At 42.1% G+C, this 20,039-nt stretch overlaps 1 protein-coding gene across 3 annotated transcripts in view; it reads right to left on the bottom strand.

Moving 5' to 3' along the window:
* The window catches only part of myo5b (myosin VB), a 115,931-nt gene extending 96,261 nt beyond the window's left edge, over positions 1-19,670 (bottom strand). The window contains exons 1-2 of one of the 3 annotated variants that reach the window (XM_069186909.1): positions 18,170-18,451; positions 17,638-17,738 (exon numbers count right to left, since the gene is read on the bottom strand). In XM_069186909.1, the coding sequence (XP_069043010.1) occupies positions 17,638-17,664 (27 nt within the window). In that variant the 5' untranslated portion in view covers positions 17,665-17,738; positions 18,170-18,451. Of the gene's footprint in view, positions 1-17,637; positions 18,452-19,432 lie in introns of those variants that run through there. The other 2 variants (XM_069186910.1, XM_069186911.1) reach the window with 2 other exon arrangements.
* Positions 19,671-20,039: the final 369 nt, after the last annotated feature.

Genomic DNA, 20,039 nt, shown 5'->3' with positions numbered 1-20,039 from the left:
GGATGGCACTGTGTGCTCAGTGTGTACTGATGTGTACAAACCCTGGTTTGTCACAATTCATATTCAGCATCTGTTTCAGATGAGCTGAAGTGGCAGATGGCGTTCAGGATAAAGGGGACCATTTCTAAATTCTTAGTATTTTCAAGCACTGCTCTTAATCAGCTGGCAGGATTTAGAGACACAGACATGGAAAATAAAAACAAGAGCATGAAATGACTTTCCAAGGAGAGGTTTTAATACGAGATTTATTCTGCCCCTTAACTTTAATATTGGTAACACTGTTAATGCTAAAAACAGCAGCAACAATGTAGTCTTAGCAATTACTAACATTTACTTTCTAAATGTATTTTCTATTTTTAATATCAGAATATGTATTTAAATGTACTTTATGTACTGTATTGTTGTTCTTGTTGTAAGTCATCTTCTGATCAAATAATGACTGCAGCACAACATGTTGCTCAAATTGTTTCTGCTCTGGTTCTCATCCTCATGGGTTCTGATCATTCAAATTCACTTTACAGGTGTCAGCGAGGTCTCAGAGGAGCTGTGTTTCCGAGGGTCTTTTCTCCACAACTGGATGCTGACATGTCTCTAGACACTGAGGGGCACCAGACAGATAGCGGCCTTCAGGACAAAACCCATTACACTGAATGAGAGATGATTATGAAGGCTAGTTTGGGAATATCCTGGGAACAGTGAAATAGATGCTCTGCTATAAGGAAAGAAGGAAAACAAGCAGCTGGTTTTACTGAGGTAAAAACTCAGCATCGTTAACTGAGCTTATTAGAGGCCTCTCAAGCGCTGGAAATAATGGAGAGTGTACAGTTCACTCTCGGCTGCGTTGTGAAGCCCTGGCATGAAGCTGTACACAGAAGAATTCGAGACTTGGCATTGTTGTTAGAAACCAAGGAATCGCTTAATTGTATTTGTCCCTGGGGTGAATGTTCAGTGCAGCTTGAATTTATTCATTCTTGTTACCTTTCACTTGGAGCCTGTTAGCGGGCCTTGTGAGCCGGATCTTTCTCCTCATCAGGACAGAATTGGACACAGGAGTCGAATGAACCATAACTTTCACTTTCACCTGACGGCAGGAGGCCGGGGGCAGGGAAGCACGTTTTACAAGGCAAATGAGCTCAGGGCTCTCATGTCCGATTTGCATAAGCACAGCAGATACAGGAGTGTACTGGACCCAATGTCTCAGTCGGAATCTCGGGAAGAACAATGAAGTGAGGTGCTGTGTTCTCATTCTCAGGATGAGATGTGAAAGCTCCTACAGTCACACATTCCCTTTTGGAGGTCACAAGTGGGAACTGCATGAAAATGTAGAGAAAACTGAGAACAGGAGGCACTTCTTTATCTAAAGCTTTGTGGGGGTGTAGAATGCGTTTCCTAGCCAAGCAGTAGAAGCCAATATTCTAAATCTTTCAAGAAAGGGCTGGATAGGATAGGGGATCAATTAGCTATTTACAACAAAAAGAGGCTTCCTGTCATTTGTAACCTCTCTTATGCTCACAGAGGACTGTGCTGCTTTTGCAAGCGATCGGGGACGTGTGAAGTGGGCACAGCTACTTTAGTTTGGAAAGCCCTGAAAAAAATTACAGCCTCGGAATTAGATTATCTGAAATAGCTAACACGACATTAACAGCACACCCCCAGAAACACATGCACTTACAAAATGAAGTTTCGGAAGACAGATGCTCTCTCCATTTTTTTTCACACATGGAAGTCAGGATTTTATGAATAAATTCACATCAGAACAATTGTGAATATTTGCTAGACCTTACAATTTTTCCATGGGATGCTTGCCTATGAGTTGTCCCACTAGCCAGTGCAGGTAAGGTAAAAGTTTGTAAAAGGGACATTACTCAGTCAAGAAACCAAAAAAGGAACTGAAAATCAAAAGGATGCCTTGTAATGAATACATTAGAAATGCATCTTATATGTGTTTGTACTGTAATGGAAGAAATAACCCAAGCATGCCATGACTCTTGTTTGGAGAGAGCAATGCTAAACCAGCCTCAGTCTGTTTTTGTGATCTGGTGCTTCAATACTTTGATACACTGGATAGATCCAAATGGTCAAAAAGGAGATCACCTTCAAGCAAGAGGATTATTCTTCTCGGCAGCAGGTTTGTGGTGAGAGGATGTGCATTCAGACAACAACCTAATCTGCACTTTCCAGCTATGAACCGTGAGCTCAGACAAGCCCCTAAAATTAATCTGTCACCGAGATTTGAAAGACTACTTTGCTGCAGCGCAGACCACATGGAATTACTACAATAAAGAGCTTGGCACAGACAAAACAGAAGGAGTAGCAGACTTCCGAAGGGATTTCTAATAGGCAGTGATTGCATTACTTAATTCCATTAGTGTTCATCACTGTGGTAGCTATGCACTAGTATAAACAGAGCAATTTGCAAATCTTCAGTCTCTAATAACTGCCTCTTTAAGGACCACTGCTGTGAACCCTGCCATCCTCTTATGATCCAAAAGGACTGGGGAACATTGAACTTATACAGCATTGAAACTTATATCCATGCCTTCCACCCATGATGACTGAGCACTGCACAGTAAAAACAGGACATCCTAGAACATACAGCTGAAGCAAGAGAAAAGATTTCCCTGTATTAATTGAGTTCTGCTTGGCCAGGAACCTGCAGCAGAGTTTAGCTATAGAGGACAGGATTCATTAGGATCAGCAAAGCTGGCTCTGAACGACCTGACAGCCCCTCAGAGTTTCAAGTGCTGAATTATGTGCCGCGCAGTTTCACATTTGGAAAGGTTTGGAATAGGTGCCCTAAGAAAGGCTCCGATTTCATTTTTTCCACAGGTGGACGCACCTGTCACACAGCCTCAGTAAATCAGGTGCCAGGTACAGATCATTATTAATCATGCCATTTAAAGGAATGAGGATTTTAACTGCGCTACTTTGAAAGCATGACATTTAGCACTTTTATGTATGGCCTAGCTAAAGCAGGAGGTTGGTATTTAATACTGTATTATCCAAATTCTACGCCTTAAAGAGGTGGCTTTAAATGGGAACAAATAAGCATCTCTTTCTCATCAGAGATCACGCAGTATAATCAGGAACTGCATTTACAGAACTGTTCCAGCTAGCCATCGCGACAGAAGGCAGAATCGCCTGTTCCCATGACGGGAGACTCGCCGAAAGCAAGCTGTGAACACACGTGCATTGTAAAAGGCTTCAGTTTAGAAGCACAACTGTCTTTGTATTTTTTCATTAAATACCAGTGAGGCTATAACCATCACTTTTGGATAACAACACCTATCAGCTGCAAGATGGTACTTTTGATTTAAAGACAGCAAACAGTGCTGGCTGCATTGTTTTAATTTTGAAATCCACAACTCCAGATGTCTTTCTTTGAATTTTATTGAACCACCACTCCTCATAACCTCTTCATACAATACGGCTGAAAGAAATCAATACGATTTTCACTGGGCTCTCTCTCATAACTGGCTCTGCAAACAGGTATTGATATTTACTTATGAAATCAATGCAAAAACACTTGAGAACTACAAAAGGAGGGACAAAATTCTCAGGGTTCGAATACTTTTAACACTCGCTTGGCTTCACTCAGATGACAAAAAAAAATACAAGTAACTTGTTTTTCAAAGTAATCCTTTAAAATATATATATATAAAACATTTGCTACTCTCCTCTTGCAACAAAAGCCTTAGATTTAGAATCACTACATTCCCTCAAGGATAGCACTGCAAGACTCCTTATAGTTGTTGAGGATACTACAAAGCCGCCAGTACCCCGATGCACTTCATTCTGTACATCATATCTTCACACTCAGATGTTTAATGTATATTTTACCAGCCCCACCACATGCACCAGTGCACAGTATCCTACTGTGCACCTCGGGGACTCTGTTAGCTTAGACTGCACGCGAAAAAGACAGCCTGTACCACATGCAGGCTTTTATCTCCCTGTCACTGACTCCATGCTGTTGTCTCTGTAGTCTTTTCCCTTCAAGATCACAGTTCACCATGAACAACCATAGTGAGAGGTGTGGCACAGTGGCGCACTGGTTAGCATTGCTGCCTCCTAGCGCTGGGACCCTGGGTTCACCTCCAGACCCGGGGCTGCGATCTGTGCAGGGTTTGTACAATACGTTCTCCCCAAATTTGCATGGGCTTCTTCCAGGTGCTTTGGTTTCCTCCCACGGGTTAATTGGCCTCAGGTGTAAGGGTGTGCAAGTCTGTATCCGTTTGTGCCCTGTGATGGACTGGTGGCCCATCCAGGGTTCTCCCTGCCCTGCACCTCTATTTTGGTGGAATAGCCTCTGGCTGCATCGCAACCCTGAATCAGGTAAAGCAGTTAAGAGGGACAGATGACAGAATGGCAAGACTTCACACTAACACACGCACCACACAGCGCAATTCAGTCTGCAGAATATGCCCTAAACATAAACCCCAGCAGCTGCAGTATCTCTCCAGCGGTACTGGAGCAGCGCTTCAATCGACGGGTTGAAAGGAGGCTGTTAAGATGTCCCTATGCTAAGTGGCATTCTGCGCTCCATCAATGAAATGAACCTCATCACCAACCTGCTGCTTATCGACTTTCTCCTGTGACCTATGTCCACTTCATGATTTCAGCCAACCCCAAGAAAAAAACCGCCAGCGCATAATCTAAATCACATCCCTGGAATGTGGGTGTTCTTCTCAACGATTGATCCAAGCTCCTTATTTTTGCTTTTTCTCTGTACACACAACAAGGGAACTGTCTCGGTGTGGTTTTTCATCTTTCATCTTCCTCTAAATCACACGGGACAATTATGTTAAGCCGTGTGGATATTGACAGAGGGGCCACAAGCTAAATGTGCCTGCCATTAACAGAAGAATGACTGATGGTCTAATCCTGCATGAATAGAACTCAATCTGGCTTCACAAAATGATTTTGTGCACCATTTGTGCAACTGTTCTTCAGAGTTCTAAATTGCCGGAAAAGTCGCTTTAACAACATGCAATGGGTAAACCACAGTAAAGAACAGTTTCCTAATAAATTCTCAGATTACCTCACTGCAAACACAGACGCAGCTCAGAGGAAACAGAACGACATGCCTGCTCTCAGATGTGCAGTAAATGAAGCTCAGATGAATTTGTTTCATCTATCCACCTTTTAACCGCGTTATCCAATTCAGGGTTGCAGGGGAAAAGGAGGCTATCCTTGCAAACAGCAGGTGCGAGGCAGGGTACACCCTAGACAAGACGCCAGTCCATCACAGGCAGACAGTCAGACACAGACTTGCACACACTCACACCTGGGGACAGTTTCCCAGATCCCACTCAATCTGCCATTATGTCCTGGCTAGGCCACAGCATCACTTGGGCGTAGCGGTGGCTCTGTGGCTAAGGATCTGCGCCTGTGGCTGGAAGGTTGCCGGATCAAATCCCGCAGCCGGCAGAGGAATCCTACTCCATTGGGCCCCTGAGCAAGGCCCTTAACCCCAACTGCTCCAGGGGCGCCGTACAATGGCTGACCCTGCGCTCTGATCCCAGGCTCTCTCCCTGTCTGTGTGTCTCATGGAGAACAAGCTGGGGTATGTGAAAAGATAATTCTTAATGCAAGAAATTGTAAAGGGTTAATAAAGTGATGTTATAAAAAAAAAATTATGTCTTGGAAGTAAACCCATTAGAAAACAGGGACATACAAGCTCCACACAGGTCTGGAATTGAGCTCAGAGCCCCTGCTCTGCGAGGCGGAAACGCAAACCACTGTTAACCACCAGAGTTATTTCATGCTAAAAATAATTGATTTAAAAAAGAATGAAGGATAAATGTAAATGATAAGAAAACATATTCATCTACCTTTTATTTTCAAAACTTCCTTTGATGTTCCAGTAAAAGCAAGTGAGCAGGGCTGCAGTAGCCAGTTGGACAGTTGCACACCTCATCATGACAAATACCAATGCACACATTGCACAAAATACACAACAAACTGGAAGCTCATGATCTTTTCTAAGCAATGGGCAGCTGGTAGACTTTCTTCCTCCTAGACAAGAAATAGATTTTCCAATGGAAACATACAGTACTTAGCTTCAGGAATGACACACACATATTGTCAGAGGGCTCTGCTTTAATTTTTTTAAGCAAAAATGCGGCAACACAAATGTTACACCCAGTTGCTGGGAATGAAAGTTTCAGCAATAACGATTTCCAAAACGCTTTATTTCTGTGTTAAATTAACTTTGCTTTTCCTTTCAATGTTGCTTTGCAACACCAACTATAAATCATCCTCAAACTCCACGGCCGTAGAAGAGCGTTTTATGCGCTGCTACATTTCATTACCACGAACACGCTGCCGCCGTTTTCTTCAGGAGAGGGGATTGCTACCATCCAGTAAAGAAGGACAAAACCGACAACGCCAGGCGTCACGAAAAAACCTCTTCAGGAGCCTGAACTGCCGAGCCTATCCCGCTTGATTATTTTCGCACCGTCACGATTGACTTAATTAAATAGCTTTTTTACGGCACGCCTTAGCTGCCTTGGTCAGTGCAATAAAGGGGATATATGTCAAACGAAATAAGCCCAGGGAGATCATGGACAAGCTAAGCGAGGGTACCGAGTTATTTATTACCATCTCATTCGCCCGCCTGATTAATCTGTAATCTCCTATAACCCCCGGCGCCACACTAGGCTCGCGCGGGTTTTTGTGTTTATTAAAGAGCTTGGACTAAGGCAGAATGGTCCATGTAACTTATTGTTCAATTATTTACTAGGCACTTATTATTTAGTGGGCAATGGTAAAGACTTTATAAAATCCAGGAACCAAATTAGTACACCGTCACTGCAGCAGATCGGCAGAAGACTATGGAGAGGAAAAGCCAATCAAATCATTGCATATGTCCTTAAAATCCCTTACAAACGGCAGATGTATTTAGGAATGTCTGAAATGCTTTTGTTCTGTTATCTTTGTTTCAGGTTTAAAAGGTTTTCACATACATCTCTACATATGTACATGTAAACTTTAGTAATCATTTTAGAAAACTCCAGAGAACCCTACACACACCACCAAAATCACTTTGACAGCCAGGCCAGCACAACCCTTTTTTTTTTATTCATCCTAGAGAATGTTCTATTTTGCAAATGGACAATAACTATTATCTTCTGCTTGTTTTTATTTGCTTGTGAAGATATGTTTAAAAGGGTTTCTCTTACACCACTACATTATGGTCGTGTTAATATTGTGGTCCTGCACCAAGCAAACTCTTCCAGGCACGGAGCTGCAGTCTGAATCACTAAACGCTCCGCATGCTTCGGTCAATCTCCAATTGCCCTGCACTGTTTCACTTATCTAGGGTGAACCACAATGATAAGATTTTGTCACAACTCACCTGCTGTATATCAGAGCGGGACTGAAAGGTTAGATTTCACAGTCAGCCTCTGGTACAAGGCCAAGAGAAATCTGGCGTTTGCATTGTCAGGCTGAGAGGGAAAAGAGTTGGACACAAGGAGCCCAATGATAACTTATTTACTAAAGGAAAGATTTGTTTTTTTAACAGGACCTCCCATGATACATCACAACACCTACACAACACCTTCACCTAGAGTGTCACTTTAGAACACCGCTGCCTTATATCTTAAGAGAAACTTCACATTTCAAACCTTAACATTCAGAATATTTCTTAGCAGGTTTTGCATCTCAATGTATTACATTAAGAAATGTAATACGAGCAGGGCGAGACGTGATAATGTGGCATGTCTAGAGCTATTATTTGTTTATAATGTATAGTTATGTTGTGTTACGTGTTTTTCTGGTTTTGTACGGTGATACCAAAGACAAATTTCCACCCTTCTGGATGACAATAATTTTATACAGTATATTATCTTCCCATACTGCAATAACTCCAGAGTAGGGTCATTCTAATCCTCCATGCATACATGTCGGTAATGTATAGTTCACACTAAGAAGAATTCGTATTCACAGATTAATTAATTATAGTCAAACACTTAAGAAGTGTTTATGATATCACTGCAGATATCACTGTAGAGAGCCTGCAGAGGACTTTGGATTCAGAAATTTAGACAGCTTTAATTCCCCTTCTTCAATTTCGTAGCAACTGTTACAAAACCAGTTCCGTGCTGTTTTCTATAGCTGACACCTTCTAGATATTAAAAATAGTTTTCTTTTTAAAATTATTTTCATCAACCTAACCTTCCTCCTTTAAAACAGAGAGAAAATGTACAATATCCTTACAGTGACATACTGTATGTTTAAGCATACAGCTAAGAGACTAGGAGTCAAGTGTGGAACAAAAAATACATAATTAAGATTAGAAGCCTTAGTGCCTTTTACTGAAATTGAAGGATTCATGAAGTGTAAAGTTACAGAAGTAGGTACTGCAAGAAAGCGCTTCTGATTACAAAATGAACTACCTCACAAAGCTCTTTTGAGGAAACAGAACTATAATGCAGTGTACAATTAGGAAAACTAAAGACCACATTCTTAAAATGCATGATAGCTTTAGAGCTCTGCGTAACTGGCCTTCCACCAAACAGGAAAAACAGATCATTCATCATTCAAACCAGCTTTTGTGCTGCTTTAGTTTCTGAGAAACTAAGGATTATTTTCTTAAGGATGTGACAACACACTGACTTCTCTCAGCCCCCTACAAGCAAGACAGGGGCACAAAATTTAGTCCCATTCATTTGCACTGCGAAACTGAGCGTCTGACACCATGAGCAATGAGACCTTGAATGAGAAATATTTGTCTCTTTAGGGCATGAGAAAATGAACAATATCAGCAAAACTATATTGTGTTGGAGAGCTTCAGAGATTCAAACTAAAGTGAAGTAAAGAGAAGCACAGCCCTTCAGAACAGAACCCTCCTCCTCTTAGAACCCGCCAGACCTTACTGGTTTCGAAACCTAACACACGTCTGACTTAGCAAGCCGTTCCCAGCAGTCTCTGCTCTCAGGGGCTGCCCCTCGAAGACCGTGAGGACAGCAGGAACTGTACAGAACCAGCCAAACACGCCTCTGTGAAAACCTGTCTGAAGAAGATGAGTGGAGATGGCCTTAACCCCCTCCATTTTTAACTTTACTTTTTTACTGTGACTTTAAATATGAATTTTAGTACCCAGCTTTTAAAGCCTTACTTTAAATCCTTCTTCTTCGCAGAGAGTTGCAATATGTGGCTGTGGTCGCCACCAGGGCTTCTGTAAATCAGGTTCGCTCACTTTAGGCTTGCTGGCAGCATCTCTAAGAACATCGCAAGGTAATTGGATACAATTAGCACAGCCGGCTTGGGGGGGCTGCATAACAAGACCTGGCTTTCAGGTTCTGCAGCGAGGCGGGGTCTGCAGAGAAAGTGTTGCACAACACCTCCCGCCGAGAGAGGCACCTCAATGCATAGTTTCACCATTATCGCTCTCCATCCCTTTCATACTGTACATTGAAACAAGGGCTATCTTAGTGAAAGAAAATTCCTTTGTAACAATAGACCAATTGCCACAGTTTGCACTCGATCATGTGTAAAGATAACAACAAGGTGTTGCTGTTTTTCACTTGTCGGTTTGCCACCACCTAGTAGTTTCCTTTCCTGCACGAGTACTGCAGGCTGGTGTGACCACGGCTAAAAATGGCAGGATGACAGACACCCGCTGACCCCCGTCAATGCACAGAGGCTTGTATTTACAAAAGCTGCTAGTCATTACATTCCAGTAAAAAAACCTCAGAATAGGCAGAAGAAGGTTCTTGAAGTGGCTTGACATTAAAGAGTCTTACCACTTAGAAGTGCTATAAGCAACTGCCACTGATCCAAAAATTGGCATAATCTTCCTCCACTGTCTAGTTACAGGGTCGCACTGCAGCTTCAGCACTGCTCTCCCTGGTCTGAGGCCGATGGCAGATCTGTTGCTTTGATGGACGAATAAGACCAAGAACCTGTTTATAAGAAAGTGAACCCCATTGGCACGTGCTGCTGCTGTGGGATACAATTTGTGATGGTCTTTCTTGGACGACCCAGTGAAATTCTGGAAGGGCAAACATTATCCTCACAATAAAGGACGTGGTCACATTTGTGAAACAGACATTTGTGAGATTTATGAGACAGAGTCCGTCCATTAAAAACCAGGCTCCAGCTGCCAAGCTCGTCAGAAAGCATAGCAGCACTGACCTCTCCTCCCTGAGTAACGTAAACTCTTGCCTTGAACTTTCAAGGCCAATGGCTGTCATCTCAAAGACTCTAATCACTCACCATCTGCCACTCAGCCATTAAGGGTTTTCAGAAAGAAGAATCTACTACTGCGACATCCACTATTTACTGTGCCTCTGCAATGCACTGAAACACTGCAATAGAAGGGGACAAAATCGTCATTGTCGTCATAAAATTAGAAAGACGTTTAAATATGTGTCTCAATAAAATCAAGTTAGTTCCAATTACATAATGCACTCAACTCATGCTCAATTATTCAACCATCATCGCAAGTTAGCTCCCTCAATGTCCAGGTTGTGAACGATTCAAAGGTTGCCTCTTGTTAATATAATGTTCCATGATACTTCAGCTTTCAAAGAAGATTTGCCAGGCATAGACTTGTAAAACAGTACGGTTAATAACAAATAGGTCTGGAGAATTGTGGGATAAAAAGGGGATTATGGGAGTTGTAGAAAAATGGAACTAATGAAAAGATAAGAATTGTGAAAAATAATGGCAGGCAAATGAAGTGGTGCTAGCTTGCTCAGTGATAAATCATGTTTATATTTCACACAAGACTGGTATTGTCCCCTTGAGCCTAGTTATTGTACATCATTCCCATGACCTGCTCACCTAGTGTGACTCTTTTCCACACATCAATGGCTTTCTTTTGAACCCCACGCTGGGCTCTGAGAGTTCAGGAGGCCACAGTGGGAGAAGTATTGGGTGTAGCAGAGGTGTGTGGGCTCGTTCAGGGAAGGTGAACTCCAAACTACAAGTTTCGTCTACTGTGACAGAAGTTTCGGCCAGACATGAAGACACAAGACCCGTACTAGTGCCACAATGCGGTGATTATTCTTTCCAAAAGGACAGCTGGGCACATCCATATTCAACAGCTATGGAGCACTGGGGAGATGAGTTGAAAGCTCAAATGCACATCACACATTCAAATACAGTGTGCCCTCTCTGGGAGGGAAAAAAAGCCAGCAATCCTGTAGGATATTTGCAGTAGCATTAACGTTATCAGATATTTATTACACTGCTGTAGAGCAGACAAGGAAAAAGAAGAAGTGGCCTAGTATGGCGGATGGGGAAAGCAGAAGTCATCGCTAAGCAAATACGATGTTAGAGAACTCGAAACGTGTGCCCTCTCCAAGAGTAAAAAAAGCCAGCAATCCAGAAGGATATTTGCAGGCCAATGTTCAAGCCACAGAACAAGCAACGAGTTTACTTGCTATACAGTATGTCACGTTCAACCAGCCTTAACAAATTTTGGACTAATAGAGTCCAGAGGCTACAGTTAGATATTGCGAAACTATTTGGTCTCTGCTTGAAAAATCATCTTGGGCCGATGCCCTCTTCCAATTCTTAATAAAATAATGACAATTATAAGACAAGTTCCTGCAGCTGCACCTTTTACTGCAAATGGCATCATTCAATCTAGCATCCAATCAGTAAATGTGATTCAAATAACTGACTGTCCTCTTCCACTCTGTTGAGAAGAGCCTAAAAAATGAGTGAAACAAATCACTACAATTAATCGCCGTTTTATTTTTCACTGTGTTAAAAACCAGCCCGATAAACATCTTATATATGCAGTGACTCATTTGGCTGAAGCCTTTATCCACTGTGACTAATGTTTTTCATACAAATACGTTATTTATGGCTCAGCATTATAAACCCAGACGTAACAGTAAAAACGGCACAGGACAACCTTAAAGCAGTGAGATCAATAATCAAGGATACAGACATTAACCTAATGGATTTCTCTATGAACAAATTGTCTGCGGATTTCACAATAGGATCTGAATTTCTTTATACTCTTGTTTTAAATGTACTGTACACTCACCAGGTTTTATGAAACAAATGGAAGATCTGGTGCAAAATGGGCTTTTCGATGAAAGGGAAGATGAAGTCTATAGGGGAAAAAACACAGCAGGAGCAAAAACAACGGGGGGAGCAAAACTGGAATGAATCTCATTTCAGTTAAGAGACAGACCAACATTGAGAAATACTGGGAAACTGGGAGTGTTCACCTGTCCCACTGAAACAACTGCAACACACAGTCCTTCATCGCAACTGGCTCAGGACAGCATGTTGTACCTTGCCTTTTGAACCGAATCTGTATTAGCTCAAAATCCTATATCCTAAGAGAGTGCCACAGAAAGACTATTTCCCTGAACCGATGCAGAACTCTCTTAAAACCTGTTTTTAAGAACAACGTGCCTTTCACTGTTCTTTTATGACTCACAAGTTAGGCCATGCACCTCCTAGAAGACCAACCCAATCCTGTAGGACAGGCTCGCTGGCCACTGAGCTCTAAATCACCAGGACTACTTAATGCCTTAACTGATCTGATCACTTATTTATATAAATTTACACTTTAACATATTGGCCAGTCGTTTTATATTTGTTCCTGATATGGTACATTGCCAAAGGGACTGCACAGATGTGTAACCAATTAGTGTCTTTTTTCACTACAGTAAAACACTCCATCATCTGCCATCATTTCAAAACTCCTGTAGCAGTATGAGTCAACCTATTAACCTCAGGGCTGTCCACTGGTTCACTTCATTATGACCGGGGAAGTATTCTATAAAAGAAGGCACGCTATAAAGAGGACACTGGGTACTCATCCCTGTGTATTTGCAACCAGTTATCTTGTATTTATCTGTTTGCTGTTCCCTCATCTCGACTCACATAAAAGCCTTTTGTGAGCATCTGTACTCTAATTCACATGACTGAAGCTCAGTGAGTTTGGTATTGTATTAAACAAAGATGATATCTGCCATTACATCTGAGCCCAGCCTTCAATTCAATAAAATGAAGCTGCACAATGCAGTCAGCCAGCATTGCTTATAGCAGACAAACCCTACAGTAAATTGCACTCGGACACAAATCTCTGAGACTGCAAAAGCATGCGTGAATTTCTTACCAGCCCTCAATCAAGCACAGCCCATTGGATTCTTGCAGTGTAAGCAGCCTGGTCCCCCACTATGGGGATCCAGGACTGAATCAATGTTTTAAATGCTTTCTGCACTGATAGAAGAGCTCTTCCAAGCAATAAAGTCACTAAAAAAGGAAACCTTCAATATCACCGCATCTTAGTTTCCTCATTTGTTTGCATACCCTGCAGCAGATAGGCACTTTTCTGAAGCTGTAAATCTCTTTTATTTCATTATTTACAAATATGCAAAGCTATCTTTTTGACCTGTGCCTGTCGTGTGCAGTCCAGCACTGAGCACACATACAATAACAGTACAGATATAAAGAAAGCCCAGCCAGAAGAAGAGAGCCTGCAGCTCCTCTCTCTTAATGGCGTAGGCATCTCACCCTAGGACAATCCAGACTGAAGAAAGTAGGCATTTCTACGTAAGGGTCTTGTATTCTGCTTAGTATGCCTTTTCCTAAAATCAATGTGACACACAAACACAGAGAACAGACTGAAAGCTTGAAAGCAGAGTGATGAATGATGATTAAGAGAAATGGGTATATATTTTCAAGATCAGTGGATGGAATTCAATTTTAATGTCCCCAAAAAAGATTGCTTGATTAAATTTCCAACCTGACAATTAATTTATTTCTGCCATTCAAAAAAACAGATTCTACTTTGCACATTCTAAGCAAGCAAAAAGCATTTCTAAAGGGATGGAGTGCAATTTAAGAGTTTGCTCTGGGCCAGTTGTGAATTTCTTCATTTACAATTCTGCTTTCAAACCCTTGAACTGCTCTATAGAACGGTGTGGTATTTCATGATCTACATAACCAGCTTCAGGAACACGTGTACCATGACTTAAGAGTCTTTGCACTCAGACACTCAGTGTGAGTATTTGTGGACATGCAACAGCCTGTTCCTCTAGGGGTGAAGTGGCAGCTCTCCTACAGCTTGCAGCTAATGTCACAGAGCCTCTTCTTCACATGCTGCTCTCTGTGCTGTTGTTAGAGATATACGCCCCTGTGTGAACAGAAAACAGCCACACCACCATCTTCACACATACATTCACAGATCAGCACAGAACTGGAAGAAGTCATCATTGTAGTCATTAAAAGAATGTAGGCCAGGGATTTAGTCATGTGGTGGATTAGTAAAATAATATGTCACCTGAGTATTTATAAACTCTGACACAAATACAAAACAAAAGGAAATCAGATTTCCACAGCGCAACGGACCAGCTCAGCTCAGGCCAAGAGCAAAAAGCAGAGAACATAAGAACATAACAAGGGTTACAAATTGGAGGACATTCAGTCCATCTCACCAGTCTGGCATTTAGCACGGTCCCAGGACCTCGTCCAGACATTTCTTAAAAGAAAGGCTTCAGTGACATGGCTAGGTAGCTACTGCAACCCCCAACTATTTGGGTAAAGAGGTGCCTGTTCTTCAATGTAGTTTTCACTTGTGCCCTCATTCTGAAAGGGAGAGCTGGAATTCTCCATGGCATATAGACATGGACCATCGCAGAGTTTCCACCAACACTCAGCTCTTCGGCAAAGCAATCACACCCACTGTGTCCCTTTACAGACTGCAGAACAAGCTCAATTCCAGTTTACAGGTTACTGCTGGCTTTTCAACAGCTACAAGAAACCCAACGTATCATTGAGCCTATCCATATCATTGAGATATCCATAGTCTTTATATTTTGTAATTTGCCTTTCATGATACATAATCTGAAGATGCTTTACAATAAAACAAAAGGTATAAATAAATTAGACACTCATTTGTAAAAGCTACTACTTCTCTACCAGACATACAGCCTCCTATACTATAGTACCTTTTTGGCACCTTGACAGAATTTAAGTCATTTTGTAGCTGTTTCCAGAGCAAGGGAATATTCTCTACTCAAGCACGTGGATAACACCTTCCTCAGGCAACCTTCATGTGACTGCATTCCTGCACTGAGATTACGCCAAGACTCAGTACCCCTGTCTGTGGGTGGATGGCTGACACAGTGGGGATTCACTAAGTTAGAAATGTTGTATAATGAATGCTTCAAAACTGTCCGTACCAGTGAAGCCAACTTTTAAACCCACAAACCACTTAATGCTCTTTGCTTTGTGTTGAATTTTGCTGATCAACATTGATCACAAACATGTAAATCTGTATTTCATGATAAGAGGCCTTTAGACCTTTCCCCTGAAATACTAGAGGCAGATGTTTGCACAAAGAGTGGTGGGTGGCTGGGTATACAAATACATAACATAAAGCAACAGATACAAACAACTGAGCAGACATGCAGTATATAAAGTAACTTGGAAGACAAGGTATGCTAGAAATAGCAAGCAGACTATGAAAACCTGTATCATATTAGGTGTCCTGCATTTAGGAGCAGAACAAATATCACAACATGTTCTGACACAAGCTTCACATTTGAATCTAAATGATTACAAATGAACAAAACTGAAATACATTTTAGGAGCATATTCGAGACGAGTTAGCCGGACGCCTCTGGGTGCTGTTAAGGGTTTATAATGCATTCAAACAGTTGGGCTGCTGCAATGCAATATCTCTCTGCCACCACAACTCGTACTGTAGGTTTAGACTGAAACTCCACAGAAACTAGTCTCACCCTGAGCACTCCAAGGGGTTTCTGAATTGGATTTAAGCAAAAGGTGCTGTATTTAATTCAAGGATGGGTTCTACGTTTATTGAAAACTCAAGTGCACTCCTCCTCGCCGTGACTATGTATCTCGGCTGTGAGCTGACAATATTCGCTCACCGGTTACATAAACAAGATAAGCGTCTTTTTCTGTTCTTAACAACTTTTGTTTCTAAAGAGTACGGTTTAAAAGCTTTCAAATCAGAGTCCAATTTCCTATCTCTGTCATTCACTCTTGAGTTCTGCTAATGACAAGGCTGGAGATAAAAGACGCGATTCCAATTAAATGAGCCTGATGAAGTTTTTTTTTTAGAGACTGTCAAGTATATTTTGGGCGAACAAGAAAACAACGTACAGTATGCAATGAAAACCGAGCGTCAGTCGTGATGTTTACTGTTTACATTTAACGTACCCATTAAATTAACTTCCCACGACAGCCAGTGCTGTCAGTTCTGAAATGGTCACTGTTCCATTAAAAGTGCAAAATCATAAAAATTACCATACATGCCACACTGACAGACCAGTTTCCCCACATGCTCAAAATATTTCGGGATTGAAAGCAAGCGCTGTTCCGCATTCCAATTAAAGCGCTATAGTCTCCCTAACGCGAGGGATCGCCTTGAGCGCATCTGAGCGCCTTCCACTATCTCCGCATAAAACAGCCCAAGAGTCTGTCAAGCGGAATACCCGCATTGCCTACCACAGCATTCTCCGTACGTGTGTGCGGGCAGGGACCATATCACAGTTACTGTGGCGCCTTTAAAGCGAAAAAGAGAAGAGCGCTGCCAACATTTAAAAAAAACTTCTCAGTTTCTGAATATTCCGAATATGCAGTTGTTACTCTCTAGTGCAACACCTAGGCTTATGTCTTTTTACATATTGCAATCATAGAGACAATGGACTATTAGGCTTTCACTGACATTGCTTTAGAGTTGCACTCTGGAAACCGATGCAAAGCGTACACAACCAAACAGAGCACCAGAACAGAAACATGTCACTTAGCTTGAAGATAAATGTCCGAGGATGAAAAAGCAGAGCACAAAATTGTTGTTATTGTTGTTGTAGCACGTAAGCGCTAGAATATAAGGAAGTTGCACACACTCCCTAATGTGACAGCGAAACCACAACGAAACCAACTCGGAGAACTGCACCTGCTCTCCTGCAGTAACCTGGCTACAATAATGTCGAAGAACGGAAGAGCAAAGTTCCGCTCTTTTTCCAACTTCACCACACGCCAGGACCTATTTCACAAAAGCGCGACGTTACATAATGACACCATTGATCACCGTGGTCTCAAAACTGTAGCCTCCCTCGCGATACTCCTCGCTGAAATAAAACCCACAGAAATGTAAGTCCTCTTCTTCGCCAGGGAGATCGATGACCGACTCGCATCTTAAAACTTTCTTGCTTTTACATTTAATGAAAACCAAGTACGATGTGTATTCCCCGTTTTAAATATTTCTCACTATTTCCCCTGAAAATAGTCATTTTGAAACCACCCATCTGAAATATTGAATAATATCATCACAGCAAGTTACAGAATGTCGTTAAAAACAATAATAAAAATCAGAGAGGACACGGTTAATAATGTAATCGATTGCCAGCCAAGCACCCGGCGCTTATCTGAAACATCTATTTTCTTCCATTTGTACTTTATTCTTTTCATCGCAACACTGAGCCACGCAAGTAGAAGGATAAAAAAGGAGAGATCTCGGCCATGCGGTCTCTAAAATAGTCATATGTAATATTAGTCTGTGCCGAAGGCGCAGAGAAAATATCAGCCCGTTCTGTGCGCATTTTCACAGATCTCCCCGAACTTAAACCCCGAATCTCTCCTTCCTGAAGCCTGACGAAAACTTGTTCCACCAATATGCGTACTCACCTTTGTATAGAGTTCGTTGACTGACATTTTTTCCGCGGAGATGGGTTACCTTCTGATCACCAAAAGAAACAGGACCATGTAGCCTGGTCACAATTCCTCAGCTGTTATTATGGAAAAAAAACGCATATATTCCCATTTAAAGTATTGCCCCGGTTAGAGAGATGACTGTCCGGCGGTCGCCATTTTCGCGTAGGCACAGGTTTATAACTCCAGAACGAAAGATTGTTTTTCTTTTTCTAGTTATTATCTTTTGTGTGTGTGTGTGCTGATGAATCCCTTTTCTTTAAAACAGGCTAGGCTTCTTGGTTTTTTTTTTAATTCTTCGTCTTCTGAAAACACAAGTGTTAAACACTCCTCCACTCTTTGCTCCTCCCCGCACGCCGCTCCCAGCGCAGGTATGGACGCAAGCTGAAGGTGAGCTAAGTGTTAAATGACCAGTTTAAAAAAAAAAGCGACCGAGAGAGGGAGGCAAACGAAAAAGTAAAAAAAAAAAGGAGGGAGAAAAAAGTAGCCACGCAATTGCTCTCCTTACTTCTCCCTCGTGTCCATGGACTCGGTCATGTTTGCGTGCCGTTTAGCTGTAATCTCATTGCAGCTCGCTCCTGTCGAAACCCTTCCCGGACTACAGACACCTGCTGGCTCTCCCAGCTCAGCGCATTTCCGCATTGTCCCAGCGCGAGCACGGAGCAGCCGCCGCGAGCGACTTACCCATTCGGCACCACTGCGCCGCGAGCCGCGTTACGGCATTCCCACCTGTTACTCGGTCTGCCCGTGAAGCGCCGTAGCGCGTAGAAGCAGCTGAGGTGTTGTCGCTCGGATCTGAGATCTGCTGAACACGTTACCCATATGACGTTTCTAATTGGAGATTCACAAAGGTACATGTTTTGGATCTGGGGATTTTTGTTCATTATTTCGTGCGACACCAAGCTGCGTGTACAGGATACATCACAAAGTTAATACCCATCCTCTTTCAATAAGCACTTTATCCTAAGAGGGTCGCGGCAAGCCTGAGCTGAGCTGAACTGCCTGAGTAGGCAAAGGGCGCACTGTAGGTGGCACTACACCTGGAGTAGGCATCTTCGCAGGACACATACAAGGACAGGGGGACATTAGGACTGGGCAGCGTGTCTGTGGACTGTGGAAGGACCAGCACAGGCCGCGGCGTCACTGCGAAACTGATGATGATGTAGTCTCGCATAACTTTTTACCGCCTGAGTGCAAGTTATGTTTAGGTATTATCTCAACAGACCATAGTAAGTACAGTATATCCTGCACTACATTTAAAATTTAGTCTCAAAGAGATATAATTACAATATATATCTTAATTGAATTATTGAAAATAATTATTGAATTCATTGGAAAGCATATTTTTTGCTACATGGAGAAAAATAATCAAAAGTATTACTCCTTGTTCTTCAACATCTTGGTGAAAGGTGGCAAAGGTGAGAAAATGGGAAACGTTGCAGGACAACTTTAAAACAGCTGGTCCGTTTGAGGAAAATTTGCTGCTGGTCAAAAACACTAAGGTTTCTCACCCTTACTCGTGGATCTCTGTAGAAAGACATGGCATTGTGCCACAGCCAGACTGTATCACAGAGTAGTCAAATGTATCCTGTGTTCACAGCTTTCACCTAAACAATAGATTTCTTTACGAATTAACCCGCCATGATAAATCACTGGCCGTCACTGTCTGTGACAGCAACCACACATTTGTAAATACAAATACTGATTTCTAAATCCCATGTAAATTGAGATATTGCTGTAAACACAAGAGAGAGAAGTCAGAGGGAGTTACCTTTGCGTACAGCTCATACTCCATCATCGTTTCTGTCCACTGCGGTCTTCTCTGGCCACAGTGTCCACGGAACAACCCCAAAAATCAGGAGTAAATGTTAGCTGAAAAGAGTAGCAGCTGAGTGGATTTGAATTAAAGATCCATTTCTTCACAGTATTCCGTCTTATCCGATGTGGCAGTGTGAGGTTGCCTTTGTAACATCAGACTTCCACGAAGAGTACTGGAATAATTGTTGTCAATACTCTTTATTGCTCCACTCCCTAAACACTCCTTTCTCAGGTATGAGGTGTTGTCATCTGTTTTTGGAATCGGCCACAGGAAAATCATTCCCACGATGAAGTTGCTTTTTTTCCCTGCGCAATTGCAAAATGCTTATTTTTGCTGAATGCATTTGTTCCATCTTGTTGCTTTGGGAGAAAACAGTACAACAGGGGAGCTAGTTTTTGACGGTAAAAATGAAGAAGTCACCCATTTATAAGTGAAAATGTGCCATTTCTTTGCCTATATTGGTTTAAAAATTCACTCATTCCACTATTTCAAAACAAATCATTGACTTAATAAGAATACAGAATAATAATTCGGATGTATTTTGTGGTCTGTCAGATTA

This window comes from Lepisosteus oculatus, chromosome 3, assembly GCF_040954835.1.
Source record: "Lepisosteus oculatus isolate fLepOcu1 chromosome 3, fLepOcu1.hap2, whole genome shotgun sequence".
Classification (NCBI taxonomy): Eukaryota; Metazoa; Chordata; class Actinopteri; order Semionotiformes; family Lepisosteidae; genus Lepisosteus; species Lepisosteus oculatus.
Note: the sequence above shows the minus strand (reverse complement) of the source record. Positions and strands in the feature narration are given on the sequence as shown.